Raw genomic sequence first — 19,799 nt, 5'->3', positions numbered from 1 at the left:
GCCCCCGTCAGCCAAGAGTTTCATTATAAGTTAATGAAGTTATAGCGTTGACCTTAGCAGTCGCAGGCCATTTAAGAATATTTGTGAGATTCCATGTAATGTCATTTGTTGTTCTAGTTATTGATGTAATCATTTAAATGCTTTGGGAGAATTAAGTGCATTATTATTTTTTCTTTATTTATTATTTTTCTCTCAGAAATAAAAATGCTTCCAGATAAGTTTTAACGTAGTGAAGTGAAGTCACAGTCAAATTAGATGTTCTGATATTAGCTGTACATGGCATGCATATTGTTTCTTTGTTTCAAGGTCTGTAAACTGCATCAAAAATGCCATCAAATGTCTGAACCTCTGGCAAAGAATACACAGGAATGTCGGGGAACTTCAGCACTGCCTCAGAAACTGCTGATCATGTTCTACACTGCGATAATAGAGTCTGTTCTGTGCACTTCAGTAACTGTCTGGTTTGGTTCAGCCACCAAACTGGACCAGAACAGACTCCAACGGTCAGTCAGGTCTGCTGAAAAGATCATCGGTGCCAACCTGCCCACCATCCAAGACCTGTACACCGCCAGAGTCAGGAAACGGGCAGGAAAAATCACTGCAGACCCCTTACACCCCGGAAACAAACTTTTCAAACGCCTCCCCTGTGGTAGGCGCTACAGATCTCTGTTCACAAAAACCTGCAGACACAAAAACAGTTTCTTCCTCCTCGCCGTCTCACTATTGAACAACTCATTGTAACATATATATTTATCCATGTAGCATATATATATTGTATCCCTGCACTTCTTGCACTCTCCACTTCTTCTTTGCACTATTGTAACAAGCTCCTGTATACTTCTCAAACTTTCATAGACCATGGCACTGTTTGTTTTTGTATTGTATTGTGTTTGTTTTTGTATTGTGTTGTAATGTATATTATGTGTAAGCACATTGAGAGTCAGTTCACCAGGTCAAATTCCTTGTTTGTTCAAACTTACTTGGCCAATAAAATCTGATTCTGATTCTGATTCATTGGGTTAGTTCTGGCAGGACACATCAGTCAAGTTGGCCAATGACCTGGGCCCTGTTCGGCGTACAACTGAAGCTAAGATAATTAATTTAGCTCGCGACACGAGATAATATAGCTCGCTAAATGAGAACAGGCCAAGCCTGTCTGGCGACGTGCGCTAAGATAAAAAGTTAAATTGTCCCAGGCTAAAAATTGCGCGTGCACATCCTGCTTCAAAAGGCAGGATAGGTCGATCACCAAAACCATGATTTTATCAACTGTACCAATGTCTCAACTGTACTAATAGGCTACCACTGTCATATAATTATGAGTGCTTTGTTCTCCGCATCGCCGACATTACAAAAATGAAGGCTACCACTTGCAAGAAAGTGAAGACATTCAATGTCCGACGGTGGTGTATGCAATAAATGACTCGAGAAGGTCTTCTAAATTAAGTATTCCTTGTCGGGTGGATCGGTAGTGCTCATACAAGAACTCATCATGATGGAAAAATGGATCTTCTTGGCGATCGCAAAGAATTCTTCCTACGCTAATCAAACTATGACTCCTTGTCAATGGGATCCCTCCCTCTGGCGTGGGTGTGGCAAGTTTAGCCAGCTAAACTTTGGTTAGCCTGCCCTGGAGCAGGTTAGTGCTAAGCGATATGTTACTATGGTAATTTGCTTCGCCGAACTCGATAAAGGGGCGTCCTCTTTTTTTAGCCTGGAATCTAGCTCGCTAAACCACTTAGCGAGCGTCGCCGAACAGTACCCTGATGAGCCAGCTGATACACAATGCCTGCTGGTCTTCAACCATGTACCAGGATAATGTGTTTTAAATACATTCTGTTCTTTATTCATGAGTTGCCTTTTAACTTCATAGCTGCAAGCATATCTGTCTCCCATTCTTTCTCAAATAATATTGAATATCTGACTGATTCAATGCTGAGTTTCCATAATAGCTACAAATCTGCATTTTTGTCTCATCTGACCCATACTCATCCTTGTTTGGCACTGCATATGCAGAACAAAGTGTGTGGCCTGCACAACGGGGGTGCACAGCTGGACACTGCTGGGAACGGCAACCTTCTGAACACATAGAATAGGCTATTTTAGGGCTGTAGTTACTCTATTTCATTTTTTTTCATTTCACTTTACCCATTATGTCTTCCAGTCTTCTGCTTCAACATTTTTCTCTTCTATTTTTCAGACTGTACTGATGAAATTACTGTGTACTTTGTATATTTCATGAATGAAATGATTCTGAAAATAACATTGTTAACTTCATACCGCTACTTCAAAATAATGATGAGTTTGCCACCAGTATTAGACCATGTGTATTTTAGACAATGTGTATATTGTTATCTACTATGAGGATGTATTCCTTGTGTCTTTTGATGGAGATAATTTCCAAGCACTGTTAATGACTTAAGAATATATGAATCAAGTGCCTTGAATTAATATATTCCTTGTATGAATCATGTGCTTATGAAAGCAGGAAGATGCCTTTTCTGTGTTTCTGTCTTGTGTGTAACTTAGATTATTAGGTGCCACTTAGTCTGCATACGAACAAGAGCATGTTTAGACCAGAGGTGATAAGAAGGGTTGAACTGTGCTTCTTCCAATCTTGTGCTCAACTTCCATTCTTGCCTCGGACGTCAGAAATCCACCACGTGGGTTTCCCTGCTGAACGCTAAACTTCTGACTATATAAACCTTGTGCGATGTTAATATTGTTTCACTTGCAGCCTTGTGCTTGGCGTGTGCCCAATTGCAATGGTTATTGTTTGTTTGTCTAATAAATATACTTATATGCAGCTCCGGAGTCCTGAGGTAACTAGGGTGAATTTTCTCCTATCATCTGTATCTTTTGCCAGATACACTTTTTTCACCACTCTAAGTCTTCAGTTGACAAAACACCACATTTGCTGACTGTAGTTAATGTACAAAAGAGAAGATTCATTCTTGCAATAGAGTTCACATTGTTTTAATATCACTTGCAAAAATAACATTCTATATATTTTTTTCATGAAATTCACCTTTGAATGAATAATAATTTAGACATAAATATATTGGCTTTTAGTTAAATATTATTTACAATAAGATATACCTATGGTGTATCTGAAAATACATCAACAGTGCTTGAAATGTTTATGAGCTCACTGGCTTATGGCTCAGTATAAGGCTTTCAGATCATCCATGGACATTTAGATTGTCTCTTAATTCCTAGGGGTCAAACTAGGTGCGGCAGACAACACAACATGGAAGAGCTCACGTATCCTCTTTTAAGTGTATTAGATGGTCCAGGTGAGGCATCTTCCTGGCCTTGTCCATATTAGCTTTACAGCGATGTTTCTGTGAGTAGACAACTCTAGATTGTTTCATCTCAGAAAATCTCATCTCGGCTGTCCAGGCTGTTGCCGATAGTTTCCAGTCTTCCAGCCTGGCTCTTTAGCAGCATCCTTTGATTCGTCTCTTAACAAGAAAGGCCTTGATGCCTCCTCTGTGGCAGTCTTCTCATCTACTGCAGTCAGCATCTTTGAGAAGCTCGTTTGATTTCAGTGGCAGCCACACTCATCCACAATCATATCTTCATGATGCCTAAGAAGCATCTCCCCATTCTCATAGTAAAGCATGCTCAAAGGGCTCATTTTAGTGGGGGCGCAGCAGGCCGAGGCAACCCTGTTTGGGTGGTAATACTTCAAGAGACTCTGTCGCGGAAGAAAAAAGAGAGAAAGAATGAGATTTGTGCTCAGATCAGACAGAACATTTCTTTCGGTGGCATTTGATTTACATCATATTGCAACCGATCAGAAATAAAGAGGAATCAACATGTGTTTTAGATTATCAGATTTGCTACATGCCTGCTTACTAAAAGCACAACATGTCTTCACACAAATTCTCCAAAGGGATTTTGACATGCAGGAAGAGTCTGTCATTAAGTGATAAACCTTGAATAGCCCACTCACCTGCATGTAAGCATGATTTGTCGGCTGGAACTCCTCTCCAAGAGGATCGGGGCAGGTTCCCTCGCACCGATAGGCGTTGTACTTCTTGGGGAACACAATCCATGAGCCCCATCCTATCTGATTGAAATCCACATTCATCTTCACCCTCCGGCAGAGTGACGTGGGCTCCTCTTTCCTGGGCACCTCCAGGTACCTCAGGGGCTGCCCTCGACGCCCACGCTTGCTCCTTGTCCGCTTGGGCTTCTTCACCTCCTTGTTTTCGGTGTTGAAAAGGAACTTGGATTTTTCGGCCGTGTGCAGCAGACTGGCCTTGTCCTGCGACCCCTTCTCTGAGCTGGTGTGCGAGAAAACCACCAAAAGTGCCCGGTCACTGACAAAATGGCGGGGCTTTGTGTAGATAGAGCGGAGCGAGCCGTGCCGAGCCTCCGCGTCTCTCTTCACCTTTGGTGGCCTCCATGCTCTGCCTGGAGGTTGATCTCCCATCCAGCCCAAGACTTGAGTGGTGACATTGTACACCCTCCAGTGGCCTGAAGAGCTGACCATGGAAGAGGCAGGGAGGAGGCCCAGGGACTGCTGCTCCATGCAGGGGCCCTGCATCTGGCAGGGGTGGACCTGCTTGTGCAGCAGCTCCACAGTGATGTCCACACGGCTAGAGACCCGGGGCAGCCGGATTCGGAGCTCGGTGGCCTGGATCTTTACGTCAGCCAGCAGTGAAGAGAAGTCAAAGGTCACCACCCAGTGCCTGCCTCTGTGGTCAAGACCTGAAAAAAACAGAGACACATTCAGATGTAAGAATGTTTAGTACTGGCAGGATGTACAACTGTGAACTGAATGCAAAGATTTGACTCTGGGATGCTTCAGCCTGTCCACAAATATTTTATCTTTTGTAGCCTAAACACAACATGCACCAACATGTTATAATGACAGATGTAGATTTCTTAGTAATTAGTTAATTAGTTTACATTTCAAGTTAGTTTTCTTCAGTTGGACAATTTAACTGCATAATTTATTATTCTGCTTAAAAGGTTGTTAATGCCACTGCAATGAAAGCCAGGGACACAAGACAATTAGAATGAGAAAAGTGAAGGAATACACATTGTTGAGACCCATATTCATTACAGGGCTGATGTGCACTCTTGAGTGTATATTAGGTCTTGTGCATTTGCATGAACTAAACTGCAAATAGCCCTGGTCCAATTAAGAACGTTTCCTAGATCAAAGGACAGTTAACCAGTCCCTACCTCATTACTAGAAATAATATAAGAATGGTTACATTACTGTTATAGCTAATATTCTATATTAAACCTGAATTTGTTATATATTCGCTCATAACCCGTTTCAGCCACTAATAGCCAACTTGGCTGAAGCCTGACTTTTGACTATTGTTTGTAATTAGGACTAGAGATCGAACCATACATAAATATTGTGTCATTAAAGAATGTAATCGGCGAATCTGTCATGATGAATGGTGTTATTAAACAATAAGCCTGAATGGTTTTATTAATTACTTTCGCTCATTTTAATTAACAGGTTTCGGCAATCATGTCGTAGGCCTATAAGCTTATAGGCCTACTAAAAAAAGCCTTTAAAGTTGCGCATAGCCATTGGACTAATCCACTCAAAGCAAACACCGGATCGAAACCAATCATTTAACACATCTATTGCTCGGCTTCCGCATATCCTCATGCAAACAAATAGGCTACAACTTTCTCACCTAGCAGCGATGTTAAGTTAGCTCGTTCGCAGGCGCCCAGTCTCTACAAGTAAGAGCCCGCCTGCCAGCGACCGCTAATCTAATCAGCGGACGTGTGAAAAGAACTGAGACTGGATGTTGATTTGAGTTTAACAACTCAGATTTGTATAGGAATGTCTGACAAGATGCGTAATCAACATCACCGGGTTAATGAAAGGGAGGTTTGCTTTGAGCATTAGACCTAAGACTTGTCCTCTCAACACGCTGATCTTTAAGCCTATTCACAGAAGAAAAAAAATGTGAATTGAGGCCATCTAAAGTTGTCTGGCACTGGCAGTTAGGCGCTGTGCGGTCCTCAAATAATGACTGTGGATTCAAATGTATTTCAAAGAAATTAATAGCAGCGTTCACAAAAAAAAGTAAGGTTTGCTGACTGCGAACCAACCTCAAAGTGCTTTCCCCAAACTATGTCCAATTCCTCCAAGGGGCCTACACAGTTGCGCCAGAAATGTTTTAAAAAAAAGTAATATTAGGAAGAAATTAAATAACCTTACTTTTTGCCATTATACTCCGAACAGTGTCCGCTTGTTTGACCGTTTCCTCCTCCATTAATTCCACTGGTCGCGTGTGATTGCTGGTAAAAGTCCGATAAAGGTGCATCATGTACGGAGGTAAATGATGCCGAGGAATACGCTCTATGGAAATCCTTTTGTACGGTATTTTAACTATTCCATCCAGGCTTCTCTGCAGCCCTAATATCTCCGAGAGCATATGAGAGTACAGCAGCACACGCAATACTCCGAACACATGCATGATGAGGACCTAGCTCCAAATGACAGGTTCCTTGGGTACAGGGCAAGTAGGCTTTTATACTGTCACCACCCCATGATGCATAGCCTACTTAACAAGTAGCAGAGGACATTAAAGGAAATTGACGTGCTTCTTCAAGGCTTGACATGACAGGTCATCAGCTATTGAATTGTTAATGAGGGGACAGCGCGCATGAATGCGCGATGAATATCACGTCTTCAGAACACCTTGTACTGAATTACACTGAAGGGCAATTGATATTTTATGTTACCCTTTGAAGCAGGTATAAGCTTAACACAGACACACTCTTGTTAACAAAACTGTGTGTGGAAGCGCGCTGAGGTATTTCAAAGACACACAACTGACCTTATACCAGCCAGTCACCTAGACAAAACACTGACGTAAAAGATTGCAGATTGCCAGAGAAGACACTTTTCATAAACATTATTATTTTCAAACTGTCCACATATATTGAATACCATGAAGTCGTGACAATTAGGAGCCCACGCTATGATCTAAATTGATGTTGCCAGTGCATTGGGAGGTGCACTGATTTGAGGCACACTTGAATTAACCAAGACAGTGCGCATGCCCATCAGCTCCCTGATCATTCACAAAGTGCTGCGTTTTCCTTTGAAAAAAAGGGGGCTAGACGGCACCAAACGACGAGAAACATATTGTAAAAAGCAACTGTTCATTTAGAAAAGAGGTTATCCTGTAGTTGGAAAGTTCAGTGCACGGTAAATAAGACAAAGGAAACTTTTTTTTTCAATTTTTGGACTCGATAGTCAATCGTCAGCGGTGCAATGGTAAGTCTTTAGAGTTTGCTCGCTGGGATCTCATTTCCTGACCCCGCGAAGCCACGCTACTCTTTGATGATAACATGATACTCAACATCTTTCCTAATCTCTAAATTATTTGGTCTTTAGCTGGGCAAGTGCCCAATTAAGTTTATGAGTGTATTCTGCAAAACGCTCAAAAAAGTAGCGTAGCTCTTATGCTACAGTTGTTTGTTTCGTGGCATGTGCTTGGAATTACCAACAAGCTCCCAGTTAACTGCAATGGGACAACTTTCTGAGACTTTCTTATCAAAGGATTTTCGCTTTTAGAGCTATCGGGTGAAGCGAATTAGGTGTAAACGACTTTGAGATACGATGAAACAGAATTAGATGTACTCGGTGTTTGACGATAAATCATTTTTTAAAGTTGGTTTCACCGTAACGATAGGAAAGGATAGGATTTTATGCAACTAGCATGCCTAAGGCTATCCTTTATACCATTGTAGTGGATTTACGGGTTGGCTGGGGTTTAATTTGAAGCGTGTTTACTGTGGCAATATTTGTTGCTAAACTGCTAATTGCAACAAGGCAATTCCCATATCAGAAGTGTTATCTAGAAACATTACTTGACCAACTTTTTCGCACCTCTTGTGTTAAGCGCGTATTTTCATTCGCACTGTAGTATCGGCCCTAACCGCTAACTATAGACATAGCTTATCCTACAATATAAATTGAGGCGGGGTCAGTTCACGCAGTTGTATTTACAAACAAGTACCCCTGTGAGATGGACAACCTTATGCTAATTGTTTTGGACAACAATAATGACCTCTATGATTAGAAAGCGGTAATATCAGCCTTTTGCCAGGACGAGGTCTGAAGCGAACAAAATAACAAGGCTGTGCAGTAGAATGACGCCAATTTTATTAATCCTTTATTGGTGTGACGACCGTTTAAGGAGATTTAACATGAATCAACCGACTTCAGACTGACGATAAGTTTTTTTCTCCTCGATGAAACTTACTTTTGAAATCTGATCACTTTTTAGAAAAATGGTATATGTTGACTATTAATTTGTCATTGTTGTAATGCAAATGATCTTTCTTGGCTTGTGCCATCGAAAGCAGGGAATATAGGGATTAATCAAGGTGAAGGAGTCGATTAGCGCCTCTAATCAAGTACTTTTTGAAGACGTGAGTCATATTCAAACAGGTTTAGGCAGCGTCATAAGGTCTCATGCCATGAATTTAAAAGCATACAAATTAGCCGTTCTTACAAGAGACACCCCGTGAGTCCTCATGACTAGTTTCATACAGTTTTTTTTTTTTTCTAAGACCCTGTTTTGTTTTTAAAGGGGTTGGATTTGATGTTGTAGGTATTGTAGAATGGTATATCCCACTTTTCACCTCTGACCTTTTAGGACATTGCGTCTAACATTGGTGTTTGGTGATGCCTAGATATAGTGATTTACTGTACATAAGTGTATTTGTGCTTCTCTTTTACACCAGTCCGAACACAATTGATAATGTAATGTGTAATGGAGGAGGCTTAGTGTTGGTACTTATGTTCATTCTAGGCAGCAAAAGAAAGCTTTACGTATGTATTGGCTGTTTGTCCTCTTGAAAGGCAGCCTGTGTTCACATATTAGATTTTTTTCTTTTACAAGTGGATATTACGAATAAGGAAGGATTAAGGACATTACTGGAGCTGCTGAGGATATGATGACTGGGAACACTGGTGTGACCCGTCCTTATAGAATATCCATGGGACTCTACCACTTAGTCACATAAAGAATGTGACATTTTTCCATGGTATGCAAGAAAAGTCTTAGTGAATTATATTTGTATTGTAAACCATATGAAGCCGATACAAGCAATTCCTTAAGTCCAAGAGAACGACTTTTTTTGGTTGGTTGAGTTGGCCATATTGTGCCTGCAGATTTTACTTTTGCCACCAGGTGTCACCTGCCTTACTAAAATTCTTACACTAATGTAACAAGATCCTTGCAGATTGACATTTCCATCTTAAATGTGTCAGTAATTACATAGTTTCTTTGTAAACACTCGTACTGTGCATACTTTTAGATATTCAGTCTGAAATGGGCATAGACACGACACACAGGCATACTAACCCCCCCCCCCCCCCTCACCTGGGTGTGGCGCCACCAGCTGGTGAAGCTTCTTCTAACATGGCTATCCTTGAAAAGGAAAAAAATGCCTGAATAAGTTATTTTTTGTGGAAAACTATGATATTGTGTTTGACACTCCATGAGACTCCTTTCTTTCCAGTGTAATGCAGCATTCTGTAATTTTCATACCATGTTCCCATCGCCTTTATCTGTCATTGTAAAACAATATGTGGAGGTGTGCACACACATAGAACTAGTTTGTCCAGATGCAGGACAGTAGGCACCATCCAGGTTGTAAAGATGTCTGAACTCTGTGTTCAGCTCTCAATAATTAAAACTCAAGACTCTTTTAAGACTCCTAATTTCGACTTCTCTTTCCCTTCTATTTGTAATTTTGCCATAGCGATAAACTTGAGGCCTGTAATTAGCAAAACACCAGGATCCGTCACAGTCCCAGGGTCTGTGTGTATGGGAAAAGAATAGGATGGGTCCTGATGGGAATCACTTATGTGTCCTCTGTTAAATCTAGTGCTGGCAGTATGATGTCCCTCCTGAGGGAAGGAAGGGCTCCTTCTTTGCTCGTGGATCGTTTTCTCGTCTGTGTTTTATATTCTTGTCCAGACAGCTGCGTTGAGGCTTCTCCGCTCCACAGTCGGGCTTAGGAGAAGGACGTCTGTATACACAGGTGTCGGTGTTCTGGAAGAGAAGAGCCTGAGGCCAGACAGAAAAAGGATGTGAAATAAAATAACACACACACACACAAATCCTCTTTGTCTGGTGATGGGTCCCACTGTCCTTTCATTTGCGTGATTGACATAGAAAGATGGAGAGAGATAAACATAGAGAAGGAGCGATAGAGATAGGGTTTAAGGAACAACACTGGTTCCTCGTATTTGTGTCCTCTTGAATAGATCCTTTTGTATTGAATGACCGGACCAACACCAGGAGTATTTTTGTTATAGCAGGGTGAATAATGGTTAATAAAACTAGGCGTCTATAAAATTAATCTATATCTGTGTCCATAAATATTTATATGACATGCTAGGTCAGGAGGAAGTGTGAGTGTGATTTTTGGAAACCGCACTCATTCGTCATATGTTGTTGTCTTTTGGAATAAATCCCTTTGTCCTTCAATGACCAAGGTCTTCATGTACAAACGTGATGATGACTGGCTTATCAATTATTTCAGATTTACATAGCTATCCTCCTGGAACTCTGTGCTGAATTGGGTGTGACTTTAGAATGGGATGCTGCAAGGAGTCACGCCTTTGCCCTTTCCCTAACAAGTGCTTACCACACTAGGCTTCTTGGCAACAGGGGCATTCAGGAATTGGCTGACCAGTCAGGATGGGATGTGGTCATCTCAGCCAGGTAGAAAGTTCCGATATGATATGATGTGATTTACCAGGCTAATATTGAAGTGAGAGCCGCTTTCCCCAATGTAATTGGAGTGCTTGACAGTGCAAGGCATTCTCATTCCATCGTCATGCTAATGATCTGTGATGCAGAAACGATGCAGACCAATATAGTGTCAAGGTGGCCTGGACAAACTTATGATTAATTTATCCAGATCACAAATCGTCAAATAAAATAACCTTTCTTGACTATACATCGGATAAGAGAACTCCCACCTCTAATTCAATTTTTTGGTTGATTTGCTGCTTTCTTTTTACCCTCTGTTTCAGTCTGAACACGGGGTAGGTAGCCTAGGCGTATTTAAAATCATTAGCATATTAAAATGAGTGTAATTAAGGGAGGAGAGAGGGTAAAGTGTGGTGTTCGTGCAAGTGCGTTGATTGGGATGTACAAAAAAAGTTGCACTTGCACGGATTCATACATCCAAATTTTGTGGGTGTGTACGCAGCTTCAGCTTCATGCATGGCTATGTTTAAGTGTGAATTCAATTCGAGGCTTTGTTCATGAAACCCCAGGAAGATCAACCATATACAAGAATCAACCTCTTCTTGTATGAGGGCAAGAGGAAGTCCACTGTGCTTATAGTACAGCCACGATGATATATCTCAAGTGCTACAGCCAGGTCATGCTAACAGAACAGGGAAGGAAGGCCAAGTCAGTATCTGTCTCTTTTCCTCAGTGTGGTGTTAGCTTTTTAAGTTTCCTTTCCCCCTGTGAGGTGGTGGTCTTTGAGAGCAGGGTAGAAGAGCAGAACCGCGCCGGAGCCGGTGTTGTTTTCCGTCGGCACACTTAAGAATCTCATCAAAGGCCGCCAGCACAGCTGGAACAGGAAGGAAGGAACAGGTGTGGTGGCAGCGCACGCAGCGCAAACAGATGCTGGCCAGTGCCGATCAACTGGGACATTTTGAAGAGCCCAATGGCCTGGTATATTTTTAGAAACAACAGCCACCCCCCTCCCCCGTGCGCTCCCCCCGCCAATTTGGAGCACTCAAGAAAGGAATAGTTTAGAAAAATAATTGTTTTGCACTCATGTTCTTGTGGTCGCTGCCCAAAGGCTCCGCTCACAGCTTCACAACAGCGAGAGACGATGAGGGAGAACAGATTTAAATTTTCCAGAGATTGCAGCCAATCGTGTCTAGAGAGCGCCAACAGTGCCTCTGGTGTGCATCAGACATGTCGTCTTCTGTGTGATTTAGTGCTGTTTATGTACAGATTCTACATCAAGCTGTGCTCTCACTCTTAAGAAGGGAGAGGGGTCCGTTTGGAGATCCTTCAGAGATAGAACTGGCTCATTTCCTGCGTCTGCTCCCTGTTTGGAGGACCCGCAGGGACACATTAGCTGGGACTAGAAACATGAGCTGTAAATTTGGGAACGAGGCCCCGGTTCTCTGGCTGATGTTCTATGGGATGTGATGACTCAACAGCATCCAGCACAGCCTGAAGGCTTCAGGGGTTCTTTGGACCAGGACCCTTAGAGAAACCCTCAGATCTATCTCTGATCCCTCTGGGTTTGTTGGTTCTAGAGTTTTTTTTTAATATGAAATCCCCTTCATGGTCCCACAGAATCCCTTTTCTTTCAGCCAGGACTCTCTATCTGTGTGGAAAGGGTTTATGTGTAACCTTTAACTCTTTATATCTTCTGAAATATACGTTTGAGGGACTGTGGTCATGGGTTCAATTCCCAGGTTTCATCGGCACTCATTTACTGCACACCCTCAGTCATGGTACCAAGTTAACCAAGTTGGGTTCATCTATGTTTACGGAAATGCAAAGTTAGCTCAGCCAATCACCTCGAGGCAGTATACCGCAGCACTAGTTGAACTTTACCACCAAGGTGTGATGTTCACTCAGGGCTCCCCTGGCGGGAGCTAGTTTGTCCCTTAAGCCCTGTGTCCACACTGTTTGTTTGAAGAGGTCGGAGGCTTGCCGTAAGTGGCTTAGAAAAATCAGGAAGCTCACAGGCTGGTTGCCAGTTTGTGTCCTCGGGAGGAGGAAGATGCCCGTGCCACTAAGCTCGCTGTTAATGCTGGGTAGTGTTTGCCCAGCTGTACGACTGTTTGCTGTGCGAGCAGCTACAATTTAATTGCCAATGAATGAAGCAATTAGAGCCTCACGTTGAATTACGCAAGACAAACCACTACGAGTCTCTGGCTTTTTGTTAGAGTGTTTAACTTCCCGTACTGTGTGCACGACAGTGACGCACAAGTAAGACCAAAGGGCTAATAAACACTTTATCACTACAGCTTTAATTTTACGGAGCAGCCATCTTGGATTCTGATGTTGGGGGTCGGTAAGGTTTGTCAAAATCTGACTTCAGGGGGGCGTTCCAGCCGATTTTTCAAATTCAGTCTTCCCATTTCAAATGGAACACGTTGTTATTCTTCCCCCTACACACAAGCACAGAGGTGGTCACATGTTTTTACACACACACACACACAGACACACACACACACACACAGACACAGATAGACACGGGTGTGCTTCTGAGCTCACAGAAGCATGGGTCCGCTCACGACTCTTACTCTGTCGCTCACACTCACACCCGCACACTGACAGTCACATGCTGATTTACTGAACTGTTCCTGTGATGTGTAGCCTCCCCCTTCCCCTCCCTCCCTGTCTCCTCCCCCTCCCTCCTTCCTCTCCTCTCCTCTAAGGGTGCTTCCGCTTGTCCTCCGCCGCTGCAGCGGGTTGTAGGCACTGCCACTGCCTCAGCTCTCTCTTTATAAGGACACGGCACTACTTCAGAGCCCTGCCCCCGTGCTTGGGAATCACCCCCTCTCTCTCTCTCTCTCTCGGTCATTCGCTCTTGCTCAGTCTCAAACGTACACACAAAGTCACACACTTGCAGTCCTGCCGGCTCGATCAGCCCAAGTCGTTGTCTGAGTTAGACGCTGAAAAGCTCGGCACTTGCCTATGCATCTCGCCCTCCCAACCGGACTCCTTCATCTCCTCCTCCTCCACCTCCTCCTCCTTTCCGCCTCCTCTCTTCAGTGTTTTATTTTAGGATTAAAACAAAGGCTCTCTTGGATGGTCTCGAGGACTTGGACGGTGCAAGGTACGCTTAAGTGTTGTTCTTATACGGCTGACTTCAGTTTCGAGCCTCTCGGGGGTCTCACTCTGCCGGTGGCTTGAAGAGCTTTCAAGTGCTGAAGAGTGTTCGGGACAGACAAGCGGCTTTGAAGTGTGTGTGTGTGCACGCTGTGGCTCTTGCCGGTGACGCATGCACTGGCACTAGGGCGAACTTGTTTCGGTGTGTTGTCTCGTCTCGGCTTGGCTTGGTTATTTCTCTGTTCTTACTGAAAGAAAGCTCAGGATTGGAGGTGAGTGGAAGTGTCAATCGAAGTGACAATGAGGTGCCTTCTTTGCATTTGTGTTGAACTTTCATGATCGTGTAACTTGATGAATTGCGTTGTCATTATGGTATTTTAGGTTAGTCGGTGGCACAATCTGGATTGTGATGGCCTAACCTCATACCATGGCGAGGTCGGAACAGAACAGGCATTGACTCACAAGCAGCTGTGCCTATAGAAGTCTACAGTTGTTCTACTTCATTTTACTTCGTTGTACTACTCTTGTCTTGACAGTTGTCTTGCGTTGGGTTATACAGATGGTTGTCAAGGCGGTAGACTTTATAATTATAGTTTGTGTGTTCTATTCCGTTTATGCCAGTGTGTGTACTGAAGCTTGTGATATAAGTGTGATGGGGCACATTTGATGTGTGTGTGTGTGTGTGTGTGTGTGTGTGTGTGTGTGTGTGTGTTTTGTGTTTGCCATTGGTGAATAAAGCCCACCAGTTGACCTCATGGTGCTGACTTGTGCAAGTCCTTAAAAGCACAGTGCGGTTGAGACACGAAAGCCAAGGCCCTGCAAATGGCGGGGGATGGAACTGCCAACTGAAAATAAAATAGAAATTATAGGCGCAGAAACTAAAATAGAACAGCTTTTACACTCTTCTTGTGTTTTTGATTTATTTTTTTGTCAGAAGGATTTTAAGCAGGGCTCAGTTTTGATTTCAGGTCTTTTGCTGGCTTTTCTGGGTCATGATTAAGGCACAGGATGACAGTTTGTGTGTGTGTGTGTGTGTGTGTGTGTGTGTGTGTGTGTGTGTGTGTCATTGGGAGCAGTAAAGAAAGGGGTGTGTGAGTGTAGATTCAGCTGTTCAAGGCAAAACCCTCTGTGTGATTCAGTCAAACTGGCAGCAGGATTTGGGATTGCTCTACGTGGTCTGGCATACCAGGCAATCAAACAGAAAGTCATCTGGCTAACCCTTATCTGTGCATCCCCTCAATTCTATTCTTATAATTGTACCAATAATGTCAACTAACAACCTGGGTCCAATTGCACGGGGGCACAGTGAATATGTGATCAGATTCAAAGATGGTCTGTAAAAGCTCTAGTTACAAGATTTATTTGAAGGCAGAGTTTTTTGAAAGAAGAGGCCTTGGCCTAAACTTGGCCTAGATCTGTGAGTCGTAATTCATTAAAGATCACTTTATTATTGTGTTGTTGACCTTAGTTGGTGGGTAAAAAACGGTGTGTTTTAGCTTCAAGGTTCTTGTGTTGGAGAAAAGCATCATTAAAAGCTAAATGATTCAGTAGCCTCTTCTATGACATTTTCACATTGCCGCATTTAGTGGGTAAAGCACTCCAGTTAATAACCTTGCAGGAAGATGATCATATCAAGGACGTATCTGTTATTAGAAATGCAGTCTGTTCTTAAATCTGAAGTCTTCCAAAGGAGAAGGGAAGCCCGAAAGAACTAGTAATATCTAGTCCTTTTAAACTTTTATCTTCTTGCGACTTTTCTGTTTCTTCAAGTTGTGCTTAAGCTTGGGCGTGTGAATGATACAAGGACTGCAAATGCCAGAGACTTTTTCGACTGCTCTTGCAGTCTTTGCACCTTGTCAACACCAGGTCTTGACACAGACTAGCCTGTTGACATCAATCAGAGCACATGTGTCTGGTTCTCCTTCAATTCTGGGCGCTCTCCCTGTTGATGCAGCTGGCTGGTTTCTTTTTGAGGAGGGCAAGCACAGACAGAATTAAAGAATGGGTACGGTTTGTGCAAGTGGCATTTCACACAATTGTTGTGCCATTTGTTTGTGAGAAGTGACAGCACCTGAGAGACACAGCCCTTAACCGAAATGCCCTTGGTGGCGCAACAACGGGAAGTGATGGGAGGAAGTGGTCGCTTCCTGCGCCTCACGCCCAGTTGAGCAGCGCAGCACAAACTGGGGTTTGGTTCCTCCAGCAGAAGAGCGCTTGAGTCAATCACTAGCTGCAGCCCAGTCACTGCTCCACAGCCGCTGTGATTTGTCTCATAGAGATGACCAAAAATGGCCCAAGAAGTTTATGGTGTATTGACAAGTAATCTTTGATTCCTGAACTTCGATCATGTTTTGTAAATCTTGTTTTGGTCTCTCCAAAGTCTTATGATCTCTCGTGACTTAAAGTGTTTGTTGACGGGAGCATCATGCATTACGCATAAAGACGACAGCAACACAGGAAGTAGAGCGTTGCCAAATCTTTAACCGTGTTATTGCTTGTCTCTGTGATGTGCATCATTATTTGGAAATGAGTGAGCACAGAGCTGAGGCTGTGATGGGAAATGTGTCCACAGTTGTTAAAAGGATAATGAAAGTGCTCATGTACAGGAACATCAATTTCAACATGTCCGCTCAACAAATGGTTTGGGGAAGCTGTGATTGTGTGCTAGTTGTTGTGATTTGGAGTGAGTGTGTATGAGGACTATAGGCAGGGTTCCCAGGTCATGGAAATCCTGGAGAAGTCATGAAATGAAGTAAATTAGTAAGATAAAATATGGGAATTTAATATAAAAATAATATGCATTGATGATGATGCTACTACTAAAGAAAATAGGTCCAGGGTCACAGGCCTCATGAGACTCATGCACACAACTCCTGCTGGAAGAAATCCTAGAAGAAACATTTGTCGTTTAACTTTCAATTAATAATTAAGCCCAACTTGTGAAGTAATGGACGCATCTTTGTGTATATGTAGGTTGTGAAAGGTCAAGGCAATTTAATAAAATGTTCTAAATGAAAGTAGGTGGGAACCTTATGATGAAGCATTTGGCAAAGGTACAGAATGCTGTTGAATAGGGCTATTTGTCTTTGTGTGTGTGTGTGGCTAGGAAATGATGAATGAAAACAAAAGACATTTTTTCGGAGCAGGGAGGAAGCACCCCTCCATCTGTGCCGGTGTTTAGGTCATTTCCGTCAGCAGTCATTGCAGTCAGCTCCAACATCTCACAACGTCCTGTGGAGACACATGTCCTCATGACCTTTGTGCACTGTGAGGAAAGATACTGACAACCACTCAGAGACGTTTCAACCCCCACCTAGACATTCTCCCTCCCTCTCCACCCACTTCCTGTGAAGGTGTGCTAGCACTTCCTCTGTCAGAGTGGACTTAGGCTATGCTGGGGGCCACTGTGCACTTATGCTGGGGGCCACTGTGCACTTATGCTGGGGGCCACTGTGCCTCTTAAACTTTTGAGTGGCAAACACACATATTTTAACTAGGGCCGGGACTTTAACGCGTTAATTAAGATTAATTAATCACACAAAAATTAACGCGTTAAAAAATTTTACGCATTTTAATCGTATCTATTTTTGCACCGCGGAACGTTTCCCACTGGAGTAGTTTCAGACGGACTGTTTATACTGGCGCACCAACTAACGCCGATAAATTCGGTTCAAACAAGTTGACCAACAAACCACAGTGGCACAGTAAACATGAACAAATAAGCTGATGAGACCCTGTTGGTTGGCCCAGTGGATGGGACATTTTGTTACAAAAAACGCACGCATGGAGGCGTCGATAAGAACATTCAGTGCAAGCTATGCAACAAGGAATTCGCATATCACCGCAGCACATCGAGTATCACCTCAATGCAAAACATATAGCAGCTAGCGTGGACGTTAAGCCTGACTCCGGGTACAACCCACACACAACCCACACTCCACCAGAGATTTTTCTAACAGTCAGGGTTTCCAATGTTGTGAATGTACTTGAAAGTATTGTGTTTTACTTAAAAAACCCAAAGTATTATAGTTTACAGAAGGCCTATCTATAGGCTACCTGCATTTCTAAATATGGTATTGCTACACTTAATGGCAAAAATTGCACTGGTCTGTTGGACTTGAACAAAAATAAACAATATTTTTGTTGCTTAAGCTTATGTATTCAGTCATTATTCAATGGTATACTAAAAATCCATGTGAAAAAAATTACTTCTCACTGTTCTCAGGTAAAATATTTATATGCGATTAAAATGCGATTAATTAATCAATTAATTAATTACAAAGCCTCTAATTAATTAGATAATTTTTTTTAATCGAGTCCCGGCCCTAATTTTAACACATGTCCTGAAACTGAAAGTAGATTAAAGGAATTGAAACTGAATATGTAACTATTGAGATTATGTATTCATCTTGAAATTAAATGGGACTGAATTTAATCATTGTGCCTTTACAAAAGTTAAATTATTCCGGAGACCTTTATATCTGGTCTTTGTGTGAAACAAAGGCAGCACAGGCAATTTCAATGAATGCCGTCAGGATATATCTTTATTCTGGGTTACATTTTTTTGCTTTAAAATTGGAATGAAATGAGTTTTCCTCTATTTAAAGCATAAATTCATTTCCCAGGCCCATTTTGGTAGTTAGGGCAACTTATTCCCTCCATAGTTGTTTGATGATGACGTCATGTAAGCTTTGGTCTTCTCAGTCTGGGTCATATTCCAATGGTCTGTTTATTCGATGTCCTGAGTCTTAGATGATGGTGTCACATTGTCCTGGGGACTCCGTGGTGGTCGGGAGCCTGTGGGCACACTTAACAATCAGCAGATTTTTTGCTGCCCTTAGCTAAGAGCTCAAGTGGCCAAGTGTAAGAGCCTGTTGCTAATGATATACAGATCTACTGATATACAGCTCTAATCCATATTTGCTCTTCTACGAAAATGGACAGTTTTGCATCTGTGCAAATCGTAGGCTTCTGCAGAGAGAAACAAAACGGTGTGATCCTGTAGATACGCTGTTCTTTTCCCACTTCAGTTGACCTGTGTTGTCCTTTGCTTGTTGTGGGCATGCAGGCAAACAAGTTTGTCAGAGAACCCTGTTGTGTGTGTGCATAGTGGCCAGTCAACCCTTACCAGGTCAGTCAGTGGTCAGGGAACTCTAAACGGACACTTGCTCATGTACATTTAAGGTTCATTTAACTGAAGGCACTGAAATTGAAAACCATATTCACCTGATCTTTTTATCTAAGAAACGTGGCATACAGTATTAGAATGTTACTAATGTGGCTTGCTTAGCTTAGAAGAGTTGTAGATGAATAGCTTTGTGTCTAATGTATAGATGTGTTCTGTCAGTAAATCCATTTGGGGGTGGGGGCGGTGGGGGGTGGTTGGTGGTGTGAGGCATAGCCAAACCACCTGCCATAACAAAGATGCCATGATCACTATCAAAATGTAAGTTTTGCATACTTTGGTGTCATGTGTGACCAGGATGTTTTTCAGGTTTGTCATTCATTTATTCTGAAGGTTCTTCCCTGTTTCAACCCTAACGGGACCCCTAAGCGGTCAGCCCACATCCACTGCTATCCACAGCAGGTTCTCAGCATCTCTTTAAGATCACTGACCGATTTGACATTGGCATTGCTCTTAGGTCTGTTTTCAACCCTGTGCTTTGGCTCTGACGCCGCTCCCGCGCTTGATCCGAAACCGAGAAAAATAGATGAGAAAGAAGGGGAAGAAAAAGAAACACAACGTGTTTCCTCTCACCATCTCCTGCGCAGCCCAGCCGTGTGTGTGTGTGTTTTGAATGTGTGTGTCAGTGTCTGTTCTGTCTGTGTGCACCGTTGTCCCACCCTCTTCGTCTCCTAAGAATGAGGAGCCCCCTTCTCCGCATCCTTCCTCTTATTAGCGCGCCCTACGGCAGATGCATCCTGCAGCTGCACGCTCCTTCCTGTCTGTGCGTTTAGAGCCCTCTT

At 42.9% G+C, this 19,799-nt stretch overlaps 2 protein-coding genes across 2 annotated transcripts in view; one reads left to right on the top strand and one right to left on the bottom strand.

Moving 5' to 3' along the window:
• Window positions 1–3,547: 3,547 nt before the first annotated feature.
• Window positions 3,548–6,464, bottom strand: ndr2 (nodal-related 2; the record flags this gene model as incomplete). Its single annotated transcript, XM_080834362.1, has 3 exons — window positions 3,548–3,700; window positions 3,959–4,719; window positions 6,206–6,464. The coding sequence occupies 3 exons, from the start codon at window positions 6,462–6,464 to the stop codon at window positions 3,548–3,550; spliced, it is 1,173 nt and encodes a 390-aa protein (XP_080690488.1).
• A 625-nt stretch (window positions 6,465–7,089) lies between these two features.
• The window catches only part of pald1a (phosphatase domain containing paladin 1a), a 78,419-nt gene continuing 65,709 nt past the window's right edge, over window positions 7,090–19,799 (top strand). The window contains exon 1 of the mRNA XM_080834384.1: window positions 7,090–7,270. The gene's annotated coding sequence lies outside the window, so the exon portion shown is untranslated. The remainder of the gene's footprint in view (window positions 7,271–19,799) is intronic.

This window comes from Sprattus sprattus (genome assembly GCF_963457725.1).
Source record: "Sprattus sprattus genome assembly, chromosome: 3".
Taxonomy (NCBI): domain Eukaryota; kingdom Metazoa; phylum Chordata; class Actinopteri; order Clupeiformes; family Clupeidae; genus Sprattus; species Sprattus sprattus.
The sequence above is the reverse complement of the archived record's forward strand: the minus strand, read 5'-3'. Positions and strand labels throughout refer to the sequence as shown.